The sequence below is a fragment of the Lepus europaeus genome, chromosome 5 (assembly GCF_033115175.1).
Source record: "Lepus europaeus isolate LE1 chromosome 5, mLepTim1.pri, whole genome shotgun sequence".
NCBI lineage: Eukaryota > Metazoa > Chordata > Mammalia > Lagomorpha > Leporidae > Lepus > Lepus europaeus.
In genome coordinates, this window is record NC_084831.1 from 152,137,482 (window position 1) to 152,163,498 (window position 26,017).

At 45.1% G+C, this 26,017-nt stretch overlaps 1 protein-coding gene across 1 annotated transcript in view; it reads right to left on the reverse strand.

The window, feature by feature from the left end:
- The window catches only part of AXDND1 (axonemal dynein light chain domain containing 1), a 108,501-nt gene that overhangs the window by 45,629 nt on the left and 36,855 nt on the right, over positions 1-26,017 (reverse strand). The window contains exons 9-16 of the mRNA XM_062190224.1: positions 23,871-24,011; positions 22,582-22,686; positions 18,990-19,110; positions 11,975-12,076; positions 10,646-10,809; positions 9,035-9,110; positions 6,658-6,892; positions 1,474-1,675 (exon numbers count right to left, since the gene is read on the reverse strand). Of these exons, the coding sequence (XP_062046208.1) occupies positions 1,474-1,675; positions 6,658-6,892; positions 9,035-9,110; positions 10,646-10,809; positions 11,975-12,076; positions 18,990-19,110; positions 22,582-22,686; positions 23,871-24,011 (1,146 nt within the window). The remainder of the gene's footprint in view (positions 1-1,473; positions 1,676-6,657; positions 6,893-9,034; positions 9,111-10,645; positions 10,810-11,974; positions 12,077-18,989; positions 19,111-22,581; positions 22,687-23,870; positions 24,012-26,017) is intronic.

A 26,017-nucleotide genomic window follows, 5' to 3' on the forward strand; every position in this document is an offset into this window, starting at 1 on the left:
AACGGCTCCATTTCTAATCCAGCCCCCTGCTACTGCGCCTGAGAAGGCAGGAGAGGATGGCCCAAGTCCTTGGGCCCTTGCCCATGGGAGACCCAGAGGAGACTCCTGGCTCCTGGCTTCAGATCAGCTCAGCTTTGGCCATTGTGGCCATTTGGGGAGTGAACCAGTGAATGGAAGAACTCTCTCTTTGGCTCTACCTCTCTTTGTAACTCTGTCTTTCAAATAAATTAAATAAATCTTAAAAAAAAAAAAAGCAAAGACAACCTACAGAATAGGAGAAAACTATATAATTTATAACCTGTAAAGGGACTTCTAGCCAAAATACATAAACAAATCTTACAACTCAATAAAAAAAAAAAAAAAAGAAAAAATGACCCTATTAAAACAAGAGTAAATGATCCAAAAACATGTCTCCCCCAAAAAAATATACAAATGTCCAATAAGCATATGAAACAATGCTTGACTTCATCAGTCATCAGGGAAATGTAGATCAAAATGACAATGATAGGCCGGCGCCGCGGCTCACTAGGCTAATCCTCCGCCTTGCGGCGCTGGCACACCGGGTTCTAGTCCCGGTCGGGGCACCGATCCTGTCCCAGTTGCCCCTCTTCCAGGCCAGCTCTCTGCTGTGGCCAGGGAGTGCAGTGGAGGATGGCTCAAGTGCTTGGGCCCTGCACCCCATGGGAGACCAGGAGAAGCACCTGGCTCCTGCCATTGGATCAGCGCGGTGCGCTGGCCGCAGCACGCCTACCGCGGTGGCCATTGGAGGGTGAACCAACGGCAAAGGAAGACCTTTCTCTCTGTCTCTCTCTCACTGTCCACTCTGCCTGTCCAAAAAAAAAAAATGACAATGATAAACCAACATCACACTCAAATAGCACAAATGGAATCCGAAGTTAGACAGTAAGGGCTGGCAAGTCTGTGGAAAAGTTGGAACCCTCATACACTACTGGTAAGGATGTGCAAAAAACTTACACATGGATTGTTACAGCAATGGAAACGTTCCAAATGCCCACCAGTGGACAGAGGGATCCATAAAATACAACTGCATACAGTCACAAAAAATGGATTAAAAATTGAAACACACCACAGCACGGATGAATGTTGAAAACCTTATGTTGAGTGAAAGAAGCTAGTCACAGAAGATCACATACATGGATTCTTTTGTATAAAATGTCCAGAAGAGGAGAATCAACAGAGGCAGTAAATCAGTGCTTGCCTGGGGCCAGGGGAGGGTTGGTGGGAGAGACTGGAGGAGAGCAGAGAGGCAGGTGAAGGGCGAGAGGCTCCTTTACGAGGCGAGGAAACGCTCTGCAGTTGACTCTGGTCACAGTGGAGCCCATCTATGGGCTACGAATACACCAAAGCCCACAGGACTGCACACTTTACAAGGATGGACTTTATGGTATGGAGTCATAGGGCAATATGCTTTTTAAAAACTCTCTCAGAAGGAAAGACAGTGTGGGGACTTACGAGCCGGAATCCACGTCCATGAACTGTGGAACAGTACCAATAGCGTTTAGTAACGCATCCAGCTGAGACTTCATTTCATTAATTTTTCTATTAACTCCCACCCATTCTTCAATATACACTTCAGGACACTCCAGGATGTTTTCCAACTTGAAAGTACAGAATTCAAGGCAACCAATGACACTTGGAAGAATTTTAGAGGCACCTACAAAGAGAGAGAAGCATTAATTGTTAGAAGCATCTGTAAAACTACTACTTCAGTACTAGTTTGATCACTAAGTGATAACATCCTAGTGAGCATCTCTCATTACCTCACAGCTTTCCCAGAGGGACCTGGAAGGAAACAGTTCCTAAAGACAAAGTTAGTGAATAAGCGCAGGTGATTGGGGTTTTGATAACTAATGGCTATTTCTTCCATGATGGTTCCTCTGCCAAGTTTCCTTTCTTGTCAGCTGAGGACCAACTACATTAAACTCAGAAACTTTCATAAGAAGGCACTACTTCACCACCTTACTCTGCTAAGAGGACAGTAACAGCGAACAGCGTCTTCATGATCGTAACAGACCTGAGAACGGGTATCCCGCTCCTGAGTCACTCTTTACATTACTGATCCAATCTCCATGGAGCTTATAGCTTTTTGCTCTGGACAAAGATTAAAGGTGAATATTAATGCCAACCTGGAAGACTGATTCACTGTGAGAACAGGGCAAAATGCTCTGTCTTCCCTCCTCATCCCAGTTTTACAAGAAGCAACAGTTAAAACATCAACTGTGTTTCTTTCCCTTGATGAAAATGTCTGTATCAATAAACCTTGTACTTTTTTATTTTTTTTAAGATTTATTTATTTATTTGAAAGGTAGATTTACAGAGAGACAGAGATCTTCCATCCGCTGGTTCACTCCCCAAATGGCAGCAACAGCCAGGGATGTGCCAGTCTGAAGCCAGGAGCCAGGAGCTTCTTCTGGGTCTCCCACTTGGGTAGCAAGGGCCAAAGCACTTGGGCCATCTGCAGCTGCCTTTCCCAGGCCATTAGCAGGGAGCTGGATAGGAAGTGGGGCGACTGACTCAGACCTGCACCCATGTGGGATGTCAGCGTTGCAGGAGCAGCTTTGTCCACTGTCCCACAATGCCGGCCCCTATGTAACATCTTTATGAGCATGCAACGCCTGTATATGCTATGGGGTACAGTACAACTTCTCAGCACTCATGCGCAGCATAACCAGTCCAGTCAGGCACCCAGTCTGTCACTGCCGTATCTCTCCTCGGCGTGTGGACCCTGCCAGTCCTCACTTCAGTCCTGGACACTGTGTGTCCCATGGTGCCCTACAGCACTCCAGTGAACCGTGGAACACAGCGCTGGGTACTTCTATCTGATTGTGCCCCCTTCTCCTTGAAACCACCTGTGAAATGTCTGCTGGAGGCTTGAAGGCATGCCCCAGTGCCCCCCACCCCCACACAGGGCCCACCCACCGGCAGAGGCCGGGAGACTTCCTGGTTCCAGCACACAAGGAACTCTCGCTCTTCAGATGACTGCTAGGCAAAAAGAGCAGACACACACGACAAAGGAACCAGTCCAGGGAATTTCCAAACAGTGACAACAGCAAAGCCTCAGGACAGGAAGGGGAACCTTATTTCCTGAGTTCGTGTATTATAGCATTTAAAATGCCCAGTTTTCACTTTAAAATTTTCATGCAAAGAAATAGAGAAATAGGACACATACACAGGGGGAGAAAACAAGCAACAGAAGCTATCCCTAAAGAAACCTAGGCGTTGGACTGATTAAAAATATATATATATAAATATGTTCAAGGAAAAACATGTCTGAAAGTGTTACAGAAAATATGAGAACAATGTCCCACTAAGTATAAACATCAATAGAAAGAATTAGAAACGGAAGACCCCAATGGGAACGCTGAAGTTGGTAAGGACAATGGCTGAAATGCAAATTCACGGGAGATACTCAGCAGCAGGAAAAAAGATTCAGCAAACTTGCAGATAGGCCAGTGGAGGTTACCCAGCCTGAGAAATGAAAAGAAACTAAAGAATGAAGACAAATGCAAGGCATGGGGCCAGTGCTGTGGTGCAGTGGGTTAACGCCCTGGCCTGAAGCGCCGGCATCCCATGTGAGCGCCAGTTTGAGACCCAGCTGCTCCTCTTCTGATCCAGCTCTCTGCTATGGCCCGGGAAAGCAGTAGAAGATGGCCCAAGTCCCTGAGCCCCTGCACCCATGTGGGAGACTGGGAAGAAGCTCCTGGCTCCTGGCTTCAGATCAGCACAGCTCCAGCCATTGCGGCCATGTGGGGAGTGAACCAATGGATGGAAGACCTCTCTCTCTCTCTCCCTCTCTCTCTCTCTCTCTGCCTCTCCACTCTCTGTGTAACTCTGACTTTCCAATAAATAAATAAATCTTTAAAAAAAAAAAGAAGAATGCAAGGAACTACAAGAATGAAGACAATGTGAAGAGCCCCAGACACCTGTGGGAGCCCATCAGGCATTCCAACGCACGCCTCATGTGAGCGCACCAGGACCAAGAAAAAGCAGAAATACCGGTGAAGAGAAATCGGCCAAGAAGTCCACAGTGTCTGAAGAAAAACACGCATCTGCATATCTAAGAAGCTCAAAAACCTCAAGTATGATAAACCTAGAGAGCTCTAGACATATTGTAATCAAACTTTCAAAGCCAAAGAAAAACAGAATTTTGAAAGTATTAACATAAAAGTACTTTCATGTTATTACTTTCGGCATACTAGTGAAGACGCCACTTGGGAAACCAGCATTGCGGTGTAGTGGGCCAAGCTGCTACCTGCAGTGCCAGCATCCCATATGGGTGCTGGTTCCAGTCCTGGTTGTTCCACTTCTGAACCAGCTCCCTGCTAACGAACATGGGAAGGCAGCAGAAGGTGGCCCAAGCAGTTGGGCCCCTGCTACCCACGCAGGAGACGGGATGAGGCTCAAAGTTCCTGGCTTTGGACTGGCCCAGTTCTAGCTGTTGTGGCCATTTGGGGAGTGAACCAGCAGAATGGAAAATCTGTTTCTCTTTCTCTCTAACTCTGCCTTTCAAATAAATAAAAATAAATCTTTAAAGAACAAAAAGAAGCATCTTGGGATGCCTGCATTCCATATCTGAAGGGCATGTGTTCGAGTCCTAGTTCCAACCCCTGATTCCAGCTTCCTGCTAACGCAAACCTTGGAAGGTAGCAAGTGATAGCCCGCGTACGTGGGTCCCTGGGGACCTGGACTGAGATCCTGACTCCTGGCTTCAACGTGGCTCAGGCCTGGCTGCTGTGGGCATTTGGAGAGTGAATTAGCAGGTGAGACCTGTCTCTCCTGCTCTCTCTTTCAAATAAATTTTTTAAAAAAAGTTTTAAAAATGTAGACTATCCCTATGTAAACAAAAAAAGAAAAAGAAAAAAGTATCATATCTAAGGGATCCTCAGTAAGACTAATAACTGACTTCTTATCAGAAAGAGGAGAGGCAGAAGGAAGCCAGGTGACAGAGTCAAGATACTGAAAGGAAAAAACTCAACCAAGAATTCCATACCCAGCAAAGTACCAGTCAAAAACTAAGGAAAAATCAGTACTTTCTCCATTTCTGAAGTCTGGCTCCTGGCTTCAGCTGGGCACAGCCCTGCGGTCATCTGCGGAGTGAGCCAGTGGATGAAAGCTCACCCTCTCTCTCGATCGCTCTCTCTCTCCCTCCCTCCCTCTTTGTAACTTTCAAATAAATAAATAAATCTTAAAAAAAATCAGTGAAGACTCTGGTGAAGTCGTCTGCATCCCACAGTGGGGTACCTGGCTCCAGTTTCTTGCTGATGCAGACCCCGGGAAGCAGCGATGACGGCTCAGATAATTGGCTTCTTGCTACCCATGTGGGAAACCTGGATTGAAATCACAGCTCCCAGCTTTGGCCCACCCAATCTCAGCCGTGGGCATCTGGGGAGTGCACCAGTGAATGACAGCTTGCTCTCTTGCTCTCTCTTTCCCCCTTGCCTCTCAAAGTTTTTTTTTTTTAATTAAAAAGGATAAATTTTGTTGCAAAAAATTTTAAAATCCATTTTCTGTGAACTTTTTGAATATTCCTAATATGCATGAATCTCAAAATGCTGTGCACCAAAGTGAGCTTATCTTTCAATTCAAAATTTTCATTTTTTAAAATTTATTTGTTTTACTTGAAAGGCAGAGTTACACAGAGAGAAGGAGGGGTAGGAAAGGAAAGGAGAAAGAGGAAGAGAGAAAGAGAGATCTTCCATTGGCTGGTTCACTCCCCAAATGGCCGCAGTGCTGGGGCTGGCCCAGGACAAAGCCAGGATCCAGGAGTTTCTTCCAGGTCTCCCACGAGGGTTCAGGGGCTCAAGTCCTTGGGCCATTTTCCGTTGCTTTCCCAGGAGCATTAACAGGGAGATGAATCGAAAGTAGAGCAGCTGGGACTGAACCAGCGTCCATACGGGATGGGCGGCATTGCAGGTGGTGGCTTAACTCCTTACACAACATGAATGTGATGAAGAACCTTGTAGAGTTCCTAAATGACCAGAAATTTTCTCTTGGATATATCTGTAACCATAGAGAAATGAACACAGGTGCACAGAAAAATGAACACACAAATGGCTGTATCAGCATCACTAGTAATAGCCAGAAAGTGGAAACAACTAAAATGTCTATCAACAATGCAATAGCAAACAAAATGTGATAGTTCCAGCACATGAGTATTAGGGGCCATAAAAAATGAAGTACTGGCACACGCTACAGCACAGATGAACACTGAAAACGTTACGCTAAGTGGAAGAAGCCAGCCACAAAAGATCACAAAGTGAATGATTTCATTCATATCAAAGTTCAGAACATGGACATCCACAGAGACATGAGGCCTGAGGACTAGGGTGGAGGGGGGGATGACAGGGTGAGAGCTAAATGGGACAGGGACTCATCCCGGGCTTATTTTTAATCTAGTTACGTTGCAGGTACTCTAGAACCAACTGTGATGATGGAAGCACATGTCTGTGAATATACATTGAATTGTTCACTTTAAACAGGTAAATTGTGTATACATTACATCTCAACCAAACAATGCGTAACGCTTTATTTTGCTTTTTAACTGTATGCACGTCTTTCTACTTTCAATATTATATGAAAAATAAGAGCTATTAAAATGCTACATAACGCCAAGCAAGCTAATCATTTTTTTCTTACCATTGTCACCATTTATTCGTATTTCATATTCTTTGTAGAGTCTTTCTGCATTTTTAAGTATCTCCTCCATGTACTGCTGCTCTGGCGGCAACTCCCCTTCCATATTTCTATGGCGACTAAATATCCCAAGGCCGACGTCTGCCCAGTTTTCCTGTAAATGCCTGATGATCTTCATGCTGTCGTGTCTGGACACCAGCATGTCCCCCGAGATCTGCGCCTTCTCCTCGGTCAGCATCTAGAGGGCAAGCACAGTGCGCAGTGACCATTTACCCAGAATCCACCCAGACCCTTCTTCCCCGGGGCTCCCGGCTCCGGTGGGGTTGCCGATCCCATTACTAGCACTCACATCATTTCTTCAGGGCCACGAGAAACGGTAGGGGCTACACAGTTTTATATTTAAAGTTAAAATGAATTTAAATCAACTTTGATACCCTATGACACAATCCATGATTAACCAGCAATTGTATTAAATTCTAGGTGGATTTAAAAAAAAAAACAGTGACAAGAAATGAAGTCCGCCCGGCGCCGCGGCTCACTAGGCTAATCCTCCGCCTTGCGGCGCTGGCACACCGGGTTCTAGTCCCAGTCGGGGTGCTGGATTCTGTCCCGGTTGCCCCTCTTCCAGTCCAGCTCTCTGCTGTGGCCAGGCTGTGACATGTCGGCTCCCAGGTCCCCCACTACACTGGAAAAGGTCTTAGAATGTACACGCTGTAGCTTGTGCATGTTTTATTTATCTCTCTAACCCCCAGTCCAAGTCCTGAATGAGAACTATCAATACATATTTCTGTAAAAAATAAAGTCCACCACATAGATAGAGAGTTTGGCATTATCTGGAGAACGGAAGCATTACCCACCCTTCAATACAAGTATTCAGTGTAGGGAGGCGGTGTGGCAGACAGAATTGTGGCGTTGTCGGCCGGCGCCGCAGCTCACTAGGCTAATCCTCTGCCTGTGGCGCCGGCACACCGGGTTCTAGTCCTGGTTGGGGCGCCGGATTCTGTCCCGGTTGCTCCCCTTCCAGTCCAGCTCTCTGCTGTGGCCCGGGAAGGCAGTGGAGGATGGCCCAAATGCTTGGGCCCTGCACCCGCATGGGAGACCAGGAGAAGCACCTGGCTCCTGGCTTCGGATCGGTGCAGCGGGCCGGCCGTAGCAGCCATTTGCAGGGTGAACCAACAGAAGGAAGACCTTTCTCTCTGTCTCTCTCTCTTCTCTCTCTCACTATCTAACTCTGGCTGTCAAAAAAAAAAAAAGAATTGTGGTATTGGCGAGGCTGAGACCAAATGCTGACTCTGTCACACCACGTATAAGTCACTTATGTACGTAACGTCTAGGAGTCCTAAGGTTCAATTTCTGTATCTGTGAGATGGGGTTTCTAAGACCTGCACCGTACATTAGATACTGTGTGGGGAGCAGCACCGGCCCTTCACCAGGACTAAGTGCTCAGACGCTGAGTCACCAGCATTCCTAATAAAGAAGCACTCTCTCTCAACTCCATCTACCCATGTCCAAGTTTAAAAAGTAACTAAACTACATACACTACATATTACACAGCTGATGCTTCCCACGGTGGGATCTGGATGAGATGTCCCGAATTCGATACTCCCTTTGGAAGTGTTTCAGTGTCATATTCTGTATTTCCCTTTGTCAGGCTAATCAACTACTGTAATGTGATACTGATTTAAATAACGAAGCTTGAATACTTTTCAAAAGACGTGGTTAACGGAAAAACAAAATATGGTATATAAATATGTATGATGGGATATTATTCAGCCTTAAAAAGGAAGGGGATTCTGACAGTTGCCACAACAGGGATGAACCCTGAGGACGTTACGCTGACCAAATACTGCGTGAGTCTACTTATACGAGGTCCCGAGGTACCGGGAGCAGTCAGATTCACACAGAACGGAGACGGATGCTCACTCGAGGCTGGTGAAGGCGGAACGGGGCACCCTTTGGGAAGATAAACATTCTGGGGCGGCTGGTGGTTGTACAACGCTGTGAATGTACTGAATGCCCCCGAACTTTACACATGAAACAGGAACAAGGTCATTAACCTCCAAAGTCCACATTGTCCTGAAGGGAAAAGCCAGGCACACAGGAGACACAAACGTTTCTCACGTATAACAATCAGAAGACAGAATCAGAACCATCCGCACTGCCACCACAGTAACTTTTCCCTCGATTTTTTTTGAGGGGGAGGGAGGGAGGAGGACAGGCTAATTTTATTTAACTCAAAACTCTAAATTGAACTGGAAGCATCTATGTGTATTTAAAAAGGTCCCTCATAAAACTAAGCATGGTATTTTTAAAGACTGAGATGTGACTCAGTTGGAGGTAAGGCACCTTGATGGACAAGTTGTTAACTAGAAAGTGTTACCTTTTGCCACTGCTTGAAGTCTGGAATTATCAACTCTAGCACATTGCCCTTATTAGAGAACAAAATGTCTTTCTCACTGAAAGAAGAACAAAGCGAAAGCAAAGTCAGAGAACAAGGTGAAAACAAAGGAAGTTGTAAGTGCACACACTTAAGAGCAATTGACATTCAGTTTTGCCTCAATGATTCCAAGCATGGCTTCCAGGTACAGCCCCTTAGAAATCCAAAAATGCAGACACTGGGGCCTCCGCCTACAGCCTACAGCGCCGGCATCCCATATGGGCACCAGTACATGTCCCAGCTGCTCCATTTCCAGTCCAGCTCCCTGCTAATGGCCTGGGAAAGCAGCGGAGGATGGTCCAAGTGCTTGGGACCCCGCACCTGCATGGGAGACCCAGAAAAAACTCCCGGCTTCTGGCTTCAGGTCGACCTGACTCTGGTCATTGTGGCCATCTGGGAGTGAACCAGTGAATGGAAGACCTTTCTTTGCCTCTCAAATAAATAAATCTTTAAAATAAAATGCAGACTCTAGTTAGAGACCTGAGCAACCAAGTTTCAGGACAATGGACCACGACAGCATTTAACAGTGGTCCCTGAGTCTGGGGAATTCAAAACTAGACCACCAGCTTAATAATTCCTGTTGATTGCAGCTGCCAAAACAATATGGAAATAGCAAGGAAGCCTAGTGAGTAATTAAAGTAATTAAGACTCAACATTCGGGTCCAGGGTCCCGACTTCAGATAAGAGTTTCCTTTAATTTTCTGAAGTCTCACAGGAGAAAGCTGTTGATAACGAAGTTTCTGAAGAGAAAGAGAGAAGAGAACCCGGCCACCTGTGCACCTTCCCAGCTAAGGGTCAAGAAACTACAGAAATGTGTACCTGGCAGTGGCAAGCAGCTGGGAGTGGTACCAGCTTCAGCTTCCAGAACTTCCACATCTAGTAACTGGGACTTTTTTTTTTTTTTTTTTTTTTACAGGGTATGAGAATCTGAAACCATTGTTCTCAATTTCAAATGGAAACAGTACCTAAATGTGTCTCCTGAGCAGACAAAGCCTCTTTAAAGTTCTTAAAAACAACCTTTGAAATCATCCAGCCCAGCCTGTATCCAAGTGCAGACTCCCACCCACGTGGCTGTGATCTGGTCTTTCCGGTGCAATGTCAGGACTTTGCTGGCAGCTGCTTCCATGATCAGAGTCCTCTAATCCTTGCAAAGTATGACAGCCAATGAAAGACAATCGCCCCCTAACTGTCACTCAGTGGTTCTACTTCTCTGCAGAGGCACTGTGCTATGGGATTTGCAGATGGCCAGCTACTCGTGCTTGCCAAGAGTAATGACATAAGCCAACTTCATTTTAAAAAGAGAAATAAAAAGAGCCGGATTTAAATGAAGGCAGCAGCAGTTGGGCGGGGGGTTCGGGACACAGACAGCACTGGAAGCCACAAGCCTGTCAGAGTCCTCTGCAGGGCTGTGCCCTTGTAAGATCTGTTGGTTACCTCCCCAAAATCTGTGCTTGAGCAGTTATAAGGTGAACCATGGAGAGAGACAAGAGAACAGGACTGAGTTATCAGACATAACATGGTATAATCAGGGAGACAGGATTCCAGCAGACCCACTTGGTATCAACCAAGAACTGCTGCCATTTGACAACGCCGTCCTTGACAATTTGCAGTTTCTCCGAGGTGCACTCCTCCGTTTGTTCCACCTCCTGCTTAAATTTGTTCATTAAGTTTCTCCATTTCTGTGTCAACTTCTGCAGCAACGCAAGGTCTGCAGTATCCTAGATGAAAGCATGAAATCAAACAACTTTTCTTGTAACAAATATTAATGAGCACACACCAGGCCATTATTAATACTATAGAGAAATCCAAAGGAAATGGGTTGAAATATTAAAAAGATATTTTTCTTTAAAAATATCATCAGTGAGACTACTACAGTTTGCTGATGGATTTTTTATGGTACATAAAATATTTGGGACAAGATTTCTCTCTTTGCAACATGAACCCAATTTTCCCACAAGGCTTTCACAGGGACAGTGTGTGCACTGGAAAGAAATCACATAGGACCAAATGCGAATCCTCACCAGTTACTGTAAACTTGGGTGATATTATTTAATCTCCTTGTGGTTAATTTTTATTATTCATAAAATAGAGACTCATACATATTCTCACAGGTTTAAAAGTTAGATGGGATGACAGTGTGAGCAGTTTGCCTCAGTAGAAACATACTGAATATGGGTTCTCTTTCTCGCCAACGTGCTCACTGATTTCTCCATAAAGTGCATAGAATACACTAATAATGCAACTATTTAATACACACAGTAACTTATTTTTTAAGTTAACGCATTAATAAATGAATCATAACTATAATTTTGTAGAGTTATTAAACTTTGATAAAGGCAAATATAAGGAAAAGCTTATATTCGCTTTTCCTTAGATCTTTCATTCTGCACACAGTAAAGCACAAATATACAACCACATTTTTAAAGAACCTATACATATAGCAAAGCAGGCCTGTGACGCAGTGCCCCTTGGGATACCACATCTCTCAGCAGAGTGAAGGTTCAAACCCTGGCTGTTCTGCTTCTGATCCAGCTTCCTGCTAATGCATCCTGAGAGTCAGTGGGTGATGCTTCAAGTGTTTTGGTCCCTGCCACCCATGTGGTAGACCCAGGTGGAGTTCTGGGCTCCTGGCTTCAACCTGGCAGCTGTGGACGTTCAGGGGATGAACCAGCCAATGGAAGATATCTCTCGCCACCTCCACCTCCACCTCTACCTCCTCTACCACCTCTACCACCTTTACCTCTACTTCTCCCTCTCTCTCTCTCTCCACTCCCTCCCTCCCTCCCTCCCTCTGTCTTTCAAATAAATAAAAATAAAAATTTAATGGTCCAACTCTCAACACTTGGAGTCTTTTATCCACAACTGAAGTGAATTGAACTTTACCTTGGTTGAGAGCAGTATGATGAAATGTTTAGTATACTTATTCCAGCCTTTTTCATTAAGGTAAAGTCTTTTAGCCAATACGATTCTATTTCTTTCAATTACCTATAAAAATAAGGTACTATGATCAGGAACCTAAAACATTAACAAACCACTAGAATTTACGAGTGTTTTCACATATCAATGTTTCATGGAAGTATTAACAACCAAAATTTCTAGTTCACTTACTAATTTGAATCACAAATTTGCATTTTCCAAAACTACTGAACTTAAAACCAAATTCAAGTACAAGCAGAGGTTCTCCAAGAATTTGATCTCATGACCGCTTTGCACTCTTGAAAATTACTGAGAACACCAAGATGCTTTTGTTTTATATCTACTGATCTTTACTGTTCTGGAAATCAAACTGTAATTATTTAAAATATATATTTGTTCATTCAGTTAAACATAATACAAATAAACCCATTATGTTAATGTAAATCGCATTTTTATGAAAAATAATTTACATGTTTTCAAAAAACTAAGTGAAAAGAGTGCACTGTTTTGCATTTGACAAATCTCTTTCATATCCGCCCTAAAGACAACAGAGCTGGATTCTCATATTTGTTTCTGTACTCCATTTATCGCGATATTCCATGGCATGCAGTTTCTAGAGCACCCACCACATACTCATGAATGAATGAGAGTGAAAAGGGCAAATAACATCTTTGCATCCTGACGAAACTAGTTTTGGAATCACGGAGCTCCTACAGGGTGTCCTGGACTCCCGGGGAGGGGTCCTGCAGCCAGACTCTGAGAACCACTGACAAACTGAGTCAGAGGTACAGCTGATGAGTGAATGACCATTCTGGACACCGTGAATACAGCTGTGAACAGAGACCCAGTCCTCACTCTTAGGGAGCTGCCATCCCGCTGACTGGCAGGATGTCTGGGCTGACCAAGCGCAAAGCCTCACTGATGACCTTCTGAGGCATCGGCGCCTGCTTTTAATACGAGGGGGTCCATGTGTACCCTCTCTTCTCACACTGGATGGGCATTGCTCAGATCTGTTTCCTTGGATTGTGTGTGCATACCACCTACACATATATAGTACAGGTCTGCGTGTGTACACCAACTACATGTATATAGTGCAGGTCTGTGTGTGTATACCAACTACACATATATAGTGCAGGTCTGTGTGTGTATACCACCTACACATATGTAGTACAGGTCTGCGTGTGTACACCAACTACACGTATATAGTACAGGTCTGTGTGTGTATACCAACTACACATATATAGTGCAGGTCTGTGTGTGTATACCAACTACATGTATATAGTGCAGCTCTGTGTGTGTATACCAACTACACATATATAGTGCAGGTCTGTGTGTGTATACCACCTACACATATATAGTACAGGTCTGCATGTGTATAACAACTACACATATATAGTGCACATCTGTGTGTACACCAACTACACATATATAGTACAGGTCTGTGTGTGTATACCAACTACACATACATAGTGCAGGTCTGTGTGTGTTAAACAACTACATGTATATAGTGCACATCTGTGTGTATGCCATGATACATATATAGTGCACATCTGTGTGTGTATACCAACCGCACCACATAGTGCACATCCGTGTGTGTATACCACCACATATATAGTGCAGGTCTGCATGCATATACCAACTACATGTATATAGTGCGCGTCTGTGTGTGTATACCAACTACACACACATAGTGCACGTCTGTGTGTATACCACTATACATATATAGTACACGTCTGTGTGTGTGTACCGCTACACATATATAGTCTGTGTGTATAGCATGTCTGTGTATGTATGTGTATACCAACTACATGTATAAATCTGCTAATATATTTAAGATAATTTTAACTAAATGTATGTAGTCTTTTATAATATTCTAAAACTTGATGTTTTTATTTATTGTACACATCTTTTCATACACATAAGAGGAGTTTTCAAAAAAAAGTCATGGAAAACATGTATTCTGAAGAAAACTGCATGTATCTGAAACTTTTTTGTACCAAAATACTCATTTCTTAGTTCCATTTTTCCATGAGCTTCTGGAAGTATCCTTGTATATGCCTGCAACATTCTTACATAACAACTGCTTCATGTTCTATTATCTGGATAACTACAATTTATTTCCATACTGATGGATATTTAGGCTATCAGAATCTAAAGTTTTTAAACATTTATTTTAGAGAGAATGAGCAAGAAAGAGTACTTCCACACACTGGTTCACTCCCCCAGATTCCTGCAACAGTGGCCAGGGCTGGAACCAGAAGCTAGGAACACAGCCCAGGTCTCCCACGGAGGGGACAGGGACCCAGGAATCTCAGCCATCACAAGTGCTTCCCAGGGTCTGCAACAGCAGGAAGCTGCCAGTGGGAGCTAGAGACAAGCACCTTAACCAGTGTCCTAAAACAGGCCAAATGCCTTCTGTTTTAATAGATTTTGAAATTATAAAACAATGCTGAAATGGATAACCATGTCCATATTCCTTTTTACCAATTTTTTTTCAGAAACTGATTTAAATTTAAAATACAGAAGCTTTCCGACTTAGATTAGGGTTGTACCCCAATAAGCCCACTGTAAGTTGAAAATACTGTAAACCGAAAATACATTTCAGGGGCTGGCGCTGTGGTGCAGCAGGTTAAGCCACTGCCTGCAGTGCCAGCATCCCATATGGGCACTGGTTCGATTTCCGGCTGCCCTGCTTCAGATTCTACTCCCTCTAAAGGCCTGGGAAAACAGTGGAAGATGGCCCAAGTGCCTGGACCCTTGCCATCCATGTGGGACACATCCATGTGGGCTCCTGGTTTTGACTTCGCCCAGTCCCATCTGTTGTGGCAATTTGGGGAATGAACCTGTAGATGAAGATCTCTCTCAATCTCTCCCTCTCTGTGCCTTCCTGCTCTCTCTGTAACTGTGTGTGTGTGTGTGTAAAAGACAATACATTTCAGACACGTAACCTATTGAACATCATAGCGTAGCAACACAGTACACTGTAGGATTTCAGCTGATCACCCGTGTACTTTGTGGCTGACTGGGCGCTAGCTGCAGCTCACTGCCACTGCCCAGCGCTAGTTTCTACTGAACACGTATCACTGTCATACCATCATCAAATCATAAAAATTCCAAGTTGGGAACGATCATAAATATTGTTAGCTCTTACACAAATCTTCAAAAAAGTTTTATCAATTTGTATTCCTATCAATAATACACGATAGTGTTCACGTTTATCATCTTTTTAATGCCTGCTAATCTTAGCTAAAAATGATATCAACTCTATATGTTCCATATTATTAATTATTGGTGAGGTTAGACACATTTTCATATAATTATTAGCCATTTGAATTTCTCACTCTTAATTACCTGACTATATTCTGTGCCCATTGTTTTAATGAATTATTTCCATGTTTAAAATGTATTTACTGGCCGGCACCGTGGCTCACTAGGCTAATCCTCCGCCTTGCGGCGCCGGCACACCAGGTTCTAGTCCCGGTTGGGGCACTGATCCTGTCCCGGTTGCCCCTCTTCCAGGCCAGCTCTCTGCTGTGGCCAGGGAGTGCAGTGGAGGATGGCCCAAGTGCTTGGGCCCTGCACCCGCATGGGAGACCAGGAGAAGCACCTGGCTCCTGCCATCGGATCAGCGCATGTGCGCCGGCCGCAGCGCGCTACCACGGCGGCCATTGGAGGGTGAACCAACGGCAAAAGGAAGACCTTTCTCTCTGTCTCTCTCTCTCTCACTGTCCACTCTGCCTGTCAAAAATAAAAAAATAAATAAAAATTTAAAAATTAAAAAATTAAAAAATAAAATAAAATAAAATGTATTTACTAGACTACTTCCATAACATGTATTGTCTGCTCCACAAAGTACTAACGTTTGATCCCAGTGTGTTACTTGCTTTTGTTTCTGGTCACTGGTACCTCATGGAAGTTTCTAATTTCCAGGTTTCCTTTCATGTCATATTTAGAAAGGGCTTCCCCATTCTAGTATTATAGAAATATCCGCAGGGGCTCGCATTGTGGCGTACTGGGTTAAGCCGCCACCTGTGATGCCAGCATCCCGTATGGGCACTGGTTCATGTCTTGGCTACTATACTTCAGATCCAGCTCCCTGCTAATGGCCTGGGAAAAGCAGTGGAAGATAACCCAAGTGTGTGGACCCATGCCACCAATGTGGGAGATCCAGAAGAAGCTCCTGGCTTTGGCCTGGCCCAGCCTGGCTGTTGAACCCATTTAGAAAGTGAACCAGGCCGGCGCCGTGGCTTAACAGGTTAATCCTCCACCTTGCAGTGCCGGCACACCGGGTTCTAGTCCCGGTTGGGGCTCCAAATTCTATCCTGGTTGCCCCTCTTCCAGGCCAGCTCTTTGCTATGGCCCGGGAGTGCAGTGGAGGATGGCCCAAGTGCTTGGGCCCTGCACCCACATGGGAGACCAGGAGAAGCACCTGGCTTCTGGCTTCGAATCAGCGCGATGCGCCGGCCGTAGCGGCCATTGGAGGGTGAACCAACGGCAAAAAGGAAGACCTTTCTCTCTCTCTCTCTCACTATCCACTCTGCCTGTCAAAAAAAAAAAAAAAAAAAGAAAGAAAGAAAGAAAGAAAGTGAATCAGCAGACGGAAGATCTCTCTCTGTATCTCCACCTTTAAAATAAATTAATTTTTAAAAATTCTCACTCTTCACTTACTATATTTATAGTTTCATTATTTTACTTCTAAATATTTAATGTCTTCTAGGATTTACTTTTTTATGTAAACTTTCTATGAGGTAGGTATCCAAATCTTTTAATAACTGGATAACCAATTCTGTCAACATAATTTGAACATACACACATATATATACATGAGTCTATTTATGAACTTTCTACTCTGTCCTTTTGTATTTTTTTTTTTACCAACACACACACACATTCTTACTTTGATTTTCAGTATATTTTGATGTCAAAAATACAAGTTATTTCTTATTAATATTTTAAAAAATTCACTAGAGTAAGGCATTTGGTACAGTGGCTAAGATGCTGCTTGGGGGCTGGCACTGTGGTACAGTGGGTTAATCCTCTACCTGCAGTGCCGGCAACCCATATGGATGACAGTTCTAGTCCCAGTTGCTCCTCTTCCAGCCCAGCTCTCTGTTGTGGCCCGGGAAGGCAGTGGAGGATGGCCCAAGTGCTTGGGCCCTGCACCCGCATGGGAGACCAGGAAGAAGCTCCGCGCTTCAGAATGGCCTGGCACTGACTGTTGTGGCCATTTGGGGAGTATACCAACGTATGGAAGACCTACCTTTCTCTCTCTCTCTCTCTCTCTCTCTCTCTCTCTCTCAGTCTATAACTCTACCTTGAAAATAAATGAATAATTTTTTTTTTTTAAAAAAAGGGTGCTGCTTGGGATGCTTACATCTCTTAACAGAGTGCCTGGGTTGTAGACCAAGCTCTGCTCCTGATTCCAGCTTCCTGCTAACACATACCTGGGAAGCCTGACTAAGTTCCAGGCTACTGGCTTTGGAATGGCTTAGCTCTAGCTATTGTAGGCATTTGGGGAGTGAGCCAGCAGGTGGAAGCTTATTTGCTCTTTCACTTGCTCACTCTCTCTCGCTGCCTTTCAAGTAAATAAATACTTTTAAAATTCTTCCAGACAGGAGCCCACACTGTGGCTCACTTGATTAATCCTCCGCCTCAGCGCTGGCAACCCATATGGGTGCCAGTTCTAGCCCCGGTTGCTCTTCTTCCAGTCCAGCTCTCTGCTGTGACCTGGGAGCAGGGAGGATGGCCCAAGTCCTTGGGTCCATGGGAGAAAACACCTGGCTCCTGGCTTCGGATCGGCATAACTCCAGCTGTAGCGGCCATTTGTGGGGGATGAACCAATGGAAGGAAGACCTTTCTCTCTGTCTCTCTCTCTCTCTCACTGTCTAACTCTGTCAAATAAAAAATAAACAAACAAATAAATAAATAAAAAGAATGCTATTGATTTAGAAAAAAAATCTTCCAGATGGCTTAGTAATTTGTCAGCTTGTCAATTTTGTAAAAATAAGATAGATATTGAGATTTCTTTTTTGGGTTTTTGACAGGCAGAGTTAGACAGTGAGAGAAAGAGACAGAGAGAAAGGTCTTCCTTCCATTGGTTCACCCCTCAAATGGCCGCTATGGCCAGCGCGCTGCACTGATCCGAAGTTAAGAGCCAGGTGCTTCCTCCTGATCTCCCATGCGGGTACAAGGCCCAAGGACTTGGGCCATCCTCCACTGCCTTCCCGGGCCACAGCAGAGAGCTGGACTTGAAGAGTAGCAACTGGGACAGAATCTGGCGCCCCGACTGGAACTAGAACCTGGGGTACCGGCGCCACAGGTGGAGGATTAGCCTAGTGAGCTGCGGCCTGGCCTGATATTGAGATTTCTAGTTGAATTTATAATTCGGAGTAAGCTGACATCTATATAATTTTGATTATTATTCTCAACTAATGATGCATAGATCTCCTTTTCTCTAGTTTTAGGTTCTTCAGTAAAGTTGTAGCATTTTTAATAGACTGTGTGGTTATTAGTCCCTTCTTGTTTACTTATTCTCTGCATTTTTAATTCTGAAGCATCACTGTAATAACCCACAGGCTACCACACTTCAAGTCACTTGTCACTGTGTGTACTAGGTTATTAGGACCAGAATGCAATATCCAGCGATGATATATGGTTATATTATATGAAAAAATTAAAACGGTCTTCTCCGGTTTATTATTAGTATCAATTAAAGTTGAAATTTTTGACACATTCCCAAATATACTTCATAGATTGTAGAGGAAAAACACAGTTCTAATTGTTCAATAACTAGGTACCCAACAGAGGAAAAAAACAAAGGCAAAATACTAACTTCACCTTTTCAAGGCCCACATAGGCTATATTCTCCACTAATAAACATAGATGTTCATTTGAGGGAGGGAGTTATCCATATTATTACAAATCATAAAACGAAACTCATCTAGACAAAAAAGAAAGCCAAGTTGCAGTCTGATGAACCAACCTTCAGGGCCAGTTCGTACGTTGCTGAGCTCCAGTTATCTCTCTCTGCCATTAACTGTTTAATATCAGTCTCCATCCGGCCTCTTTGCAGTGTATATAAGTCATGGTATTCCTCAACAATTCTAAAAGGAAAATTAAATATCTATATAGACATTTGTTAAAAGGACTGCGTTCTATAATAAGCATTATGTTCCTTTAAAATGCATAAGGTAATTATAGTATAATGGCTCAATAAACTTATTATACACAGTGAAACAGAAGAAAAAAATCACATTTTGTTTATAAATCCTACAGTCATAAAGAAAGTGAAATGTCTAATACATTGTTCCCTGCTCTAAGTCTAAGTACTTCTTTTCTCTACTTGCTAGACTTTTTACAACTTGGTATTCCAATGGTAAGTCTCACGATGCCTAGTAAAAAATCCACAACACAAGTAGCGAAAATACAGCAGCTTTATTAAGCTTCTTGGCTCACAGACTGAGCATTCTTTATTAAAGACACAAAGCCCAGTAACTGCAAGCCACTACATTTTTGTTTTTGTTTTTTTTTTAAAGATTTATTTTGTTTATTTGAAAGACAGAGTTAGAGAGAGAGGTAGAGACAGAGAGAGAGAGAGGTCTTCCATCCGCTGGTTCACTCCCCAGATGGCTGCAACAGCCGGAGCTGTGCCCATCCGAAACCAGGAGCCAGGAGCTTTTTCCGGGTCTCCTATGTGGGTATAGGGGCCCAAGGACTTGGGCGATCTGCCACTGCTATCCTGGGCCATAGCAGAGAGCTGGATCGGAAGAGGAGCAGCTGGAACTAGAACTGGCGCCCATATGGGATGCCGGCGTTTCAGGCCAGGGCTTTAGCCCACTGCGCCACAGAGCCAGCCCCAAGCCACTACGTTTTTAAATTGGGAACAGGCGCTTGGCTCATCAGTGAAGCCATTGCTTGGGACACACACGGTCCATAATGGAGTATGGGTTTGAGTCCCAAGCTCTTCCTGCAAATCCAGCTTCCTGCCAACACGCACCCTAGGAAGCAGCTGGTGATGGCTCAAGTACCTGGGTCCCTGCCATCCAAGTGTAAGAGTGTGGGAGACCTGGACTGATTTCCAGGCTTCTGGCTTCAGCCTGGGCCAGCTCCGGATGTTCCTGGCATTTGGGGAGTGAACTAGTGAATGGAAGATCAGTCTAGTCTATCTCTGTCTCCTTGCCTTTCAAATAAAATAAAAACAAGTAAATATTTAAAAAATAAAGTTGGGGACTGGTATGGTAATACAGTGAGTTAAGCCCCCATGTGCAATGCTAATACCCAACATGAGTGCCCGGTAGTGTCCTGGCTGCTCCTCTTTCAGTCCAGCTTCCTGTTCATATGCCTGGGAAGAAGTAGAAGATGGCCCAAACGCTTGAGTCCCTGCCATCCACATGGGAGACCCAGGATGGAGTTCCTGGCTCCTGGCTTTGGACTGGCCCAGTCCCAAGCATTGTGACCATTCAGAGAGTGAACCAGCAAAGGGAAGAGACCTCCCTCTCACTCTCTCTCTCTCTTTTTTTTTTTTTTCCACAGGCAGAGTGGACAGTGAGAGAGAGAGACAGAGAGAAAGGTCTTCCTTTTTGCTGTTGGTTCACCCTCCAATGGCCGCCGCGGTAGGCGTGCTGTGGCCAGTGCACCGCGCTGTTCCGATGGCAGGAGCCAGGTGCTTCTCCTGGTCTCCCATGGGGTGCAGGGCCCAAGCACTTGGGCCATCCTCCACTGCACTCCCTGGCCACAGCAGAGAGCTGGCCTGGAAGAGGGGCAACCGGGACAGGATCGGTGCCCCGACTGGGACTAGAACCCGGTGTGCCGGTGCCGCAAGGCAGAGGATTAGCCTATTGAGCCGCGGCGCTGGCACTCTCTTTCAAATAAATAAATAAATCTAAAAAATACATTTTAAATTATATATAATTCATGCAAGGTTAAAAGAAATTCTCTCCTAACCATGCAAAAGCTTAAGTATTTAACCCTTCTTTCTTTCTATAACAGAGAAAAAGGGGAACAGCTCTGTGAGTTCTAATTCCAAAGCCAGGTGATGAGGGGCTGGCGCAGTAGCACTCCTGGGCAGAGCTGCTGCCTGCGATGCCAGCATCCCATACGGATCCAGTTCCTGTCCCAGCTGCTCCACGTCTAATCCTGTTCCCTGCTAATGGCCTGGAAAAAACAGGGGAAGATGGCCCAGGTGGTTGGGCCCCTGGGCTACCCACGTGGGAGACCTGGAAGAAGCTCCTGGCTCCTGGCTTTGGTCTGACCCATCCCTGCCATTGCAGCCATCTGAGGAGTGAGCTAGCTGATGGAAGATCTCCATCTCCCTCTGTGGCTCTGATTTTCAAATTAATTAATTAATTTTTTTAAAAAAATCAAGGCAATGAATCCCAGCTTGTAGCCTATTTTTCAAAATGACTGAATAGGGCAGCAGCAGATGGCCACAGCAGCTACTGCCTTGACAAGGCTTCCAAGTTAACTTTGGAACAAAAACTCCAAGTCTTTATCCACGCCACTCCCTCATGAAGTAAGAGCTGTCCTACAAGCTAAAAGGACATCTCTGGTAATAGGAGGGCAATGCCAAGCAATGCTCTTGAATACCCTTGAAATTACCGGAAAAGTCTCAAACATGCTGAATCCTACGTTAGTGCCTCTTCCATCCCAGAAGGGGTAACTCACTCCTTTGAGGAAGTCCCCTCCCAGATGCAGGCCAGCCGGGAAGGCCCCCAGACCTCCTGTTACCCGCCCCCACCCCCCACCCCAGGAGGAATGGCTTCGTCAGAGAAGGACAACAAAGCGCAGGCAATACAACGGTGTGCCCACGACAAACAACACAGGCTGCTCCGCTTCCTCCTGGGACAGCAGGCCAAAAGGCTGCACGTGGCAGCAAATAAATCCACCTTCTTTGCTGACCTTCATCTGCAGCTCCTCTTGCAACAGAGAAAAGAACAGGGACCAAGGCTAACCAGGGGCCACCCACACACAATGTTTCTATAAAGTTCTGCTTTCTTAAAAAAAGAAAAAAAATGTGAACGAGTATGACATAATGAGTAACATGATAATTCAAGGTGGGGGGTACATGAGTGTTCATTGTAAGATTTTCTTTTTCTGAACATCTGAATTAAGAGTACCTCCTGTTGTCACAGCGCTTATTAGGTGTCAGATACCATCCTAAGTGCTTTTTTTATACTAACACCTTCCTATCAAGTAAGTATCATTTCAATCGCCACTCACCATGGGGAGCCAAGTGAGGCCCAGAGAAGGTCAGAGACTTTCCCAAGGGTGCACAGCAAGCAGCATGGTGCCGGCGTCTGTGCTTTGCACACTGTCTCTATACTTTCTTCTAGGAAACTAGCACGTCACAGTCTGCAAACCTCATTCAACAACCTGGTCAGTGCTGACACCAGCCACCTGCCTCCGAGGGAAAGGTCAGGTTTTATTTTCTTTCCTCTTGGAATGAGAAAGCAACCAAGTTCAGATGGAGTAAGCTACATGCATCTTTAGAATTCAAGCAGTTCGTATCACACATATTGTTTCAGAAGTTACACAGGCACCTCCTACGTAAGTCACACGAACTTGAAGCAACTTACCTGGCATTCTTTTCAGCATCTAAAAGAGCCTGCGCCAAATCCTTATGGGCCTTCTCGGCTTCCTTCGTTAATTTCACATCATGTGCCCGAACCAGACACAGTTCCCTGAAGGAAAGCAAAGATATTTAACTCGCAGGTGGAGACGCCAAAGAAGGCTCTACTCAGCGAATCAGATTTAGATTCCAGCACCGTCTCAGTTATGTGCACCTGCCTTCCTTTTCCTCCCATAAACCGGATCAAGAAATCTAGTCCACATGAGGGATGGAGTCTTGACAGGTGTGATAATGGACTCTGATCAAGGGGGAAAAAAAAGGCAGAAAGAGGGTGGGTACTGGGCACAGACGTTAAGTCATTGCTTGGACCCTGGGGAGTGAACCAATGGATGAAGATCTCTCTCAGTTTCTGTTCCTGTCTCTGTCTCAAATAAAATGAGAATAAATAAATATTTTTAAAGGATCTCATCTTGCCACAAGGAAGACGATCACTAACCGTCACTGCTATACAATACTTAGTTCTCTCTTCAGGATCTGAATCTGAACATCCATAATCACGGCCCTGCTCTGTAAACCTGATTAAGGTAAACACGTGCATCTGAGAAAGAAGGGGGACAACACTGTGGCGGAGTAGGTTAAGCCTCTGCCTGCAGCACCAGCATCCCATATGGGCGCCGGTTCAAGTCCCGGCTGCTCCACTTCCTGTCCAGATCCCTGCTGTGGCCTGGAAAAGCAGTGGAAGATGGCCAAGGCAAGGGCTTGGGCCCCTGCACCTGCATGGAAGAGCTGGAAGAAGCTCCTGGCTCCTGGCTTCAGATCAGCTTAGCTCTGGCCATTGCAGCCATCTGGGGAGTGAACCAGTAGATGGAAGATCTCTGTCTGTCCCTCTCTCTGTCTGTAACTCTATCTCTAAGAGAGAGGAGAGGAGAGGAGAGGAGAGGAGAGGAGAGGAGAGGAGAGGAGAGGAGAGGAGAGGAGAGGAGAGGAGAGGAGAGGAAGAGAGGGGAGGGGAGGGGAGGGGAGGGGAGAAGAGAGGAGAGGAAGAGAGAGAGAGAGAAGCATGAGTCTTTTCCCTAGGAAAAATATGCAACACCTTGGTTTCTGTATTAACACAAGTAGCCCATATCTACACCTGTGTCTGAACTACATCCAGTTCTTTCTGAGCTTGTGCTAAACACAAAAAGACAAAAAAAAAAAAAAATCCTTACCTTGAACTATTCTGCTTTCCCCCGCATATTTTTTGCTCTCTTTAGACACGTGGCTTTAATGTGTGTTTAGGACAACCATAGTGTTTACCTGGTCAGTTCCTCAATAACGTTCTTGAAATTATATAACTCTTGTAAGATGCGCTGGTCCATCACTCGCTGCGTAACCAGGTCTTTGTAGAAGTCGATCATCTGCCGGGCAATCTGGTCGAGCATCTGCACGTACCTCTCTCTGAGCGAGAAATGAGGGAACGGGCATCGGTGCTGGCATCCAAGGAGCCAGAGCCAACACAGGCACCAGGAAGTGTGTGGGAGAAGAAAGCACTGTTAAAGAAGGAAATCGCAGGCAGACATTGAGAACGGACGCGTGGGAAGGGTGGGCAGAAGAGAAGGGGATCCGGGCTGTGCTCTGCCACGCTCAAATGTTTGAGCAAAGGGTGTGAGGCATAAGCAGAGATGTGGCGTTTAGAGGGGCCAGTGCTGTGGTATAATGGGTAAAGCTGCCGCCTGCAGTGCTGGCATCCCATATGGTGCCGGTTTGAGTCCTGGCTGCTCCACTTCCAATCCAGCTCTCTGCTATGGCCTGGGAAAGCAGTGGAAGATGGCCCAAGTTCTTGGGCTCCTGCACCCGCATGGGAGACCCAGAAGAAGCTCCTGGCTTCTGGCTTTGGGAAGAAAATGGTCACTGACAAGGACTTGTCTTGCTTCTTTTTCGAAGTTATAAACTCTGTAAGGATACAAATCAGGTCTTATATATGTGTATATTTAGAACATCTAACAGACTGTCCAGAATATAGTGAGATTTCCCTAAAATAGTTGAATTCATGAATAAAACCACTTTTCTCAAATTGACTAAACGTGAAAAGACCTGTAACATAAAGAAGTAATTTCTTTTTCTTTATGAATAAAACCCAACAAAATATTTGTAAATGATCATAGGAAATAAATTATAAACACTATAACCAAGCAGTCTTGATTCACATTAAAAGTAATGTTGGTGTTCCACCCCAGGTGTGAGGTCCTGGAATTCTGGCATCTTTGAGTTGGCCTGGTCATCGTGTCTAATCTCTCACTCACCCACTCAGTTATCCAGCCCTTGCTTAAACACTTAAAGTAAGGGGGAGTTTTCCAGCTCAAAACACATTTCATGCATTGGAACATATTCACACTTAAAATAAGAGGGAGCTTATCAGCTTAAATTGCAGTTCAAACATTGAAAGTATCAATTTAAAAATGCCTTCTTGGGGTCAGTGCTGTGGCATAGTGGGTAAAGCCACCACCTACCTACACCAGCATCCGACATGGGCGCCGATTCAAGTCCTGGCTGCTCCACTTCCAATCCAGCTTCCTGCTAATATGCCTGGGAAAGCAGCAGAAGACCGCCCCAGTGCTTGGGCCCCTGCACCCACGTGGGAGACTCGGATGCAGCTCCTGGCTTTGGCCTGGCCTAGCCCTAGCAGGTGCAGCCATTTAAAGAGTGAGCCAGTGGGCAAATGGAAGATCTCTTTCTCTCTTTCCCTCTCTCTCTAACTCCCCCTTTAAAATAAATAAATCTTTAAAAAAAAAAAAAAGTCCTCTTTAGGATTTCTGCTCCTGGCAATGTAGGGACCAGACACTCTGCAGGACCTTCCCATTCCAATACGGCCCGATCTGTAAGAGCATTGCTGGACTGATGCGATGGAAAACAAAAGGAATAAGCAGGAATGGGCATTTGGGCCAGCAGTTAACATGCCGGTGGGGATGTTTGGACCCCACACTGGAAGCCTGCATTTGAGTTCTGGCCCTGCTCACAATTTGAGGTTCCTGCTACAGCAGAACCTGGGAAGCAGCGTATGACAGGTCAAGTGGTTGGGTCCTTGCCACCCACACATGACACCTGTATTGAGTTCCCTGGCCCATGGCTTCACTCTGGCCCAGCCCCAACTGTCGAGGGTATTTGGGGAATGAACCAGCAAATGGGAGCAGGCAGCTCTTTTTCTCTGCCTCATGAAGAAAGAAGAGGAAGAAACAAAAAACGTCACACTGAGAATGGAGTAGGAGTTACTAGCAGTATTCAATAAGCGAACTCAAGGTCAGGATTGCCCCCTAGAAAAATACCAACACTGGGACCCAGGGACACAACTCAATCTGAGCCAGCCTCAAAATGGGAGACGTAGAAAAGCACAAGACCACTGCGTGAAGCCTGGATTCAGAAGGGGAAAATGTAAACCCTTTCCTCAGGAAGTACCCCTGGTTTAT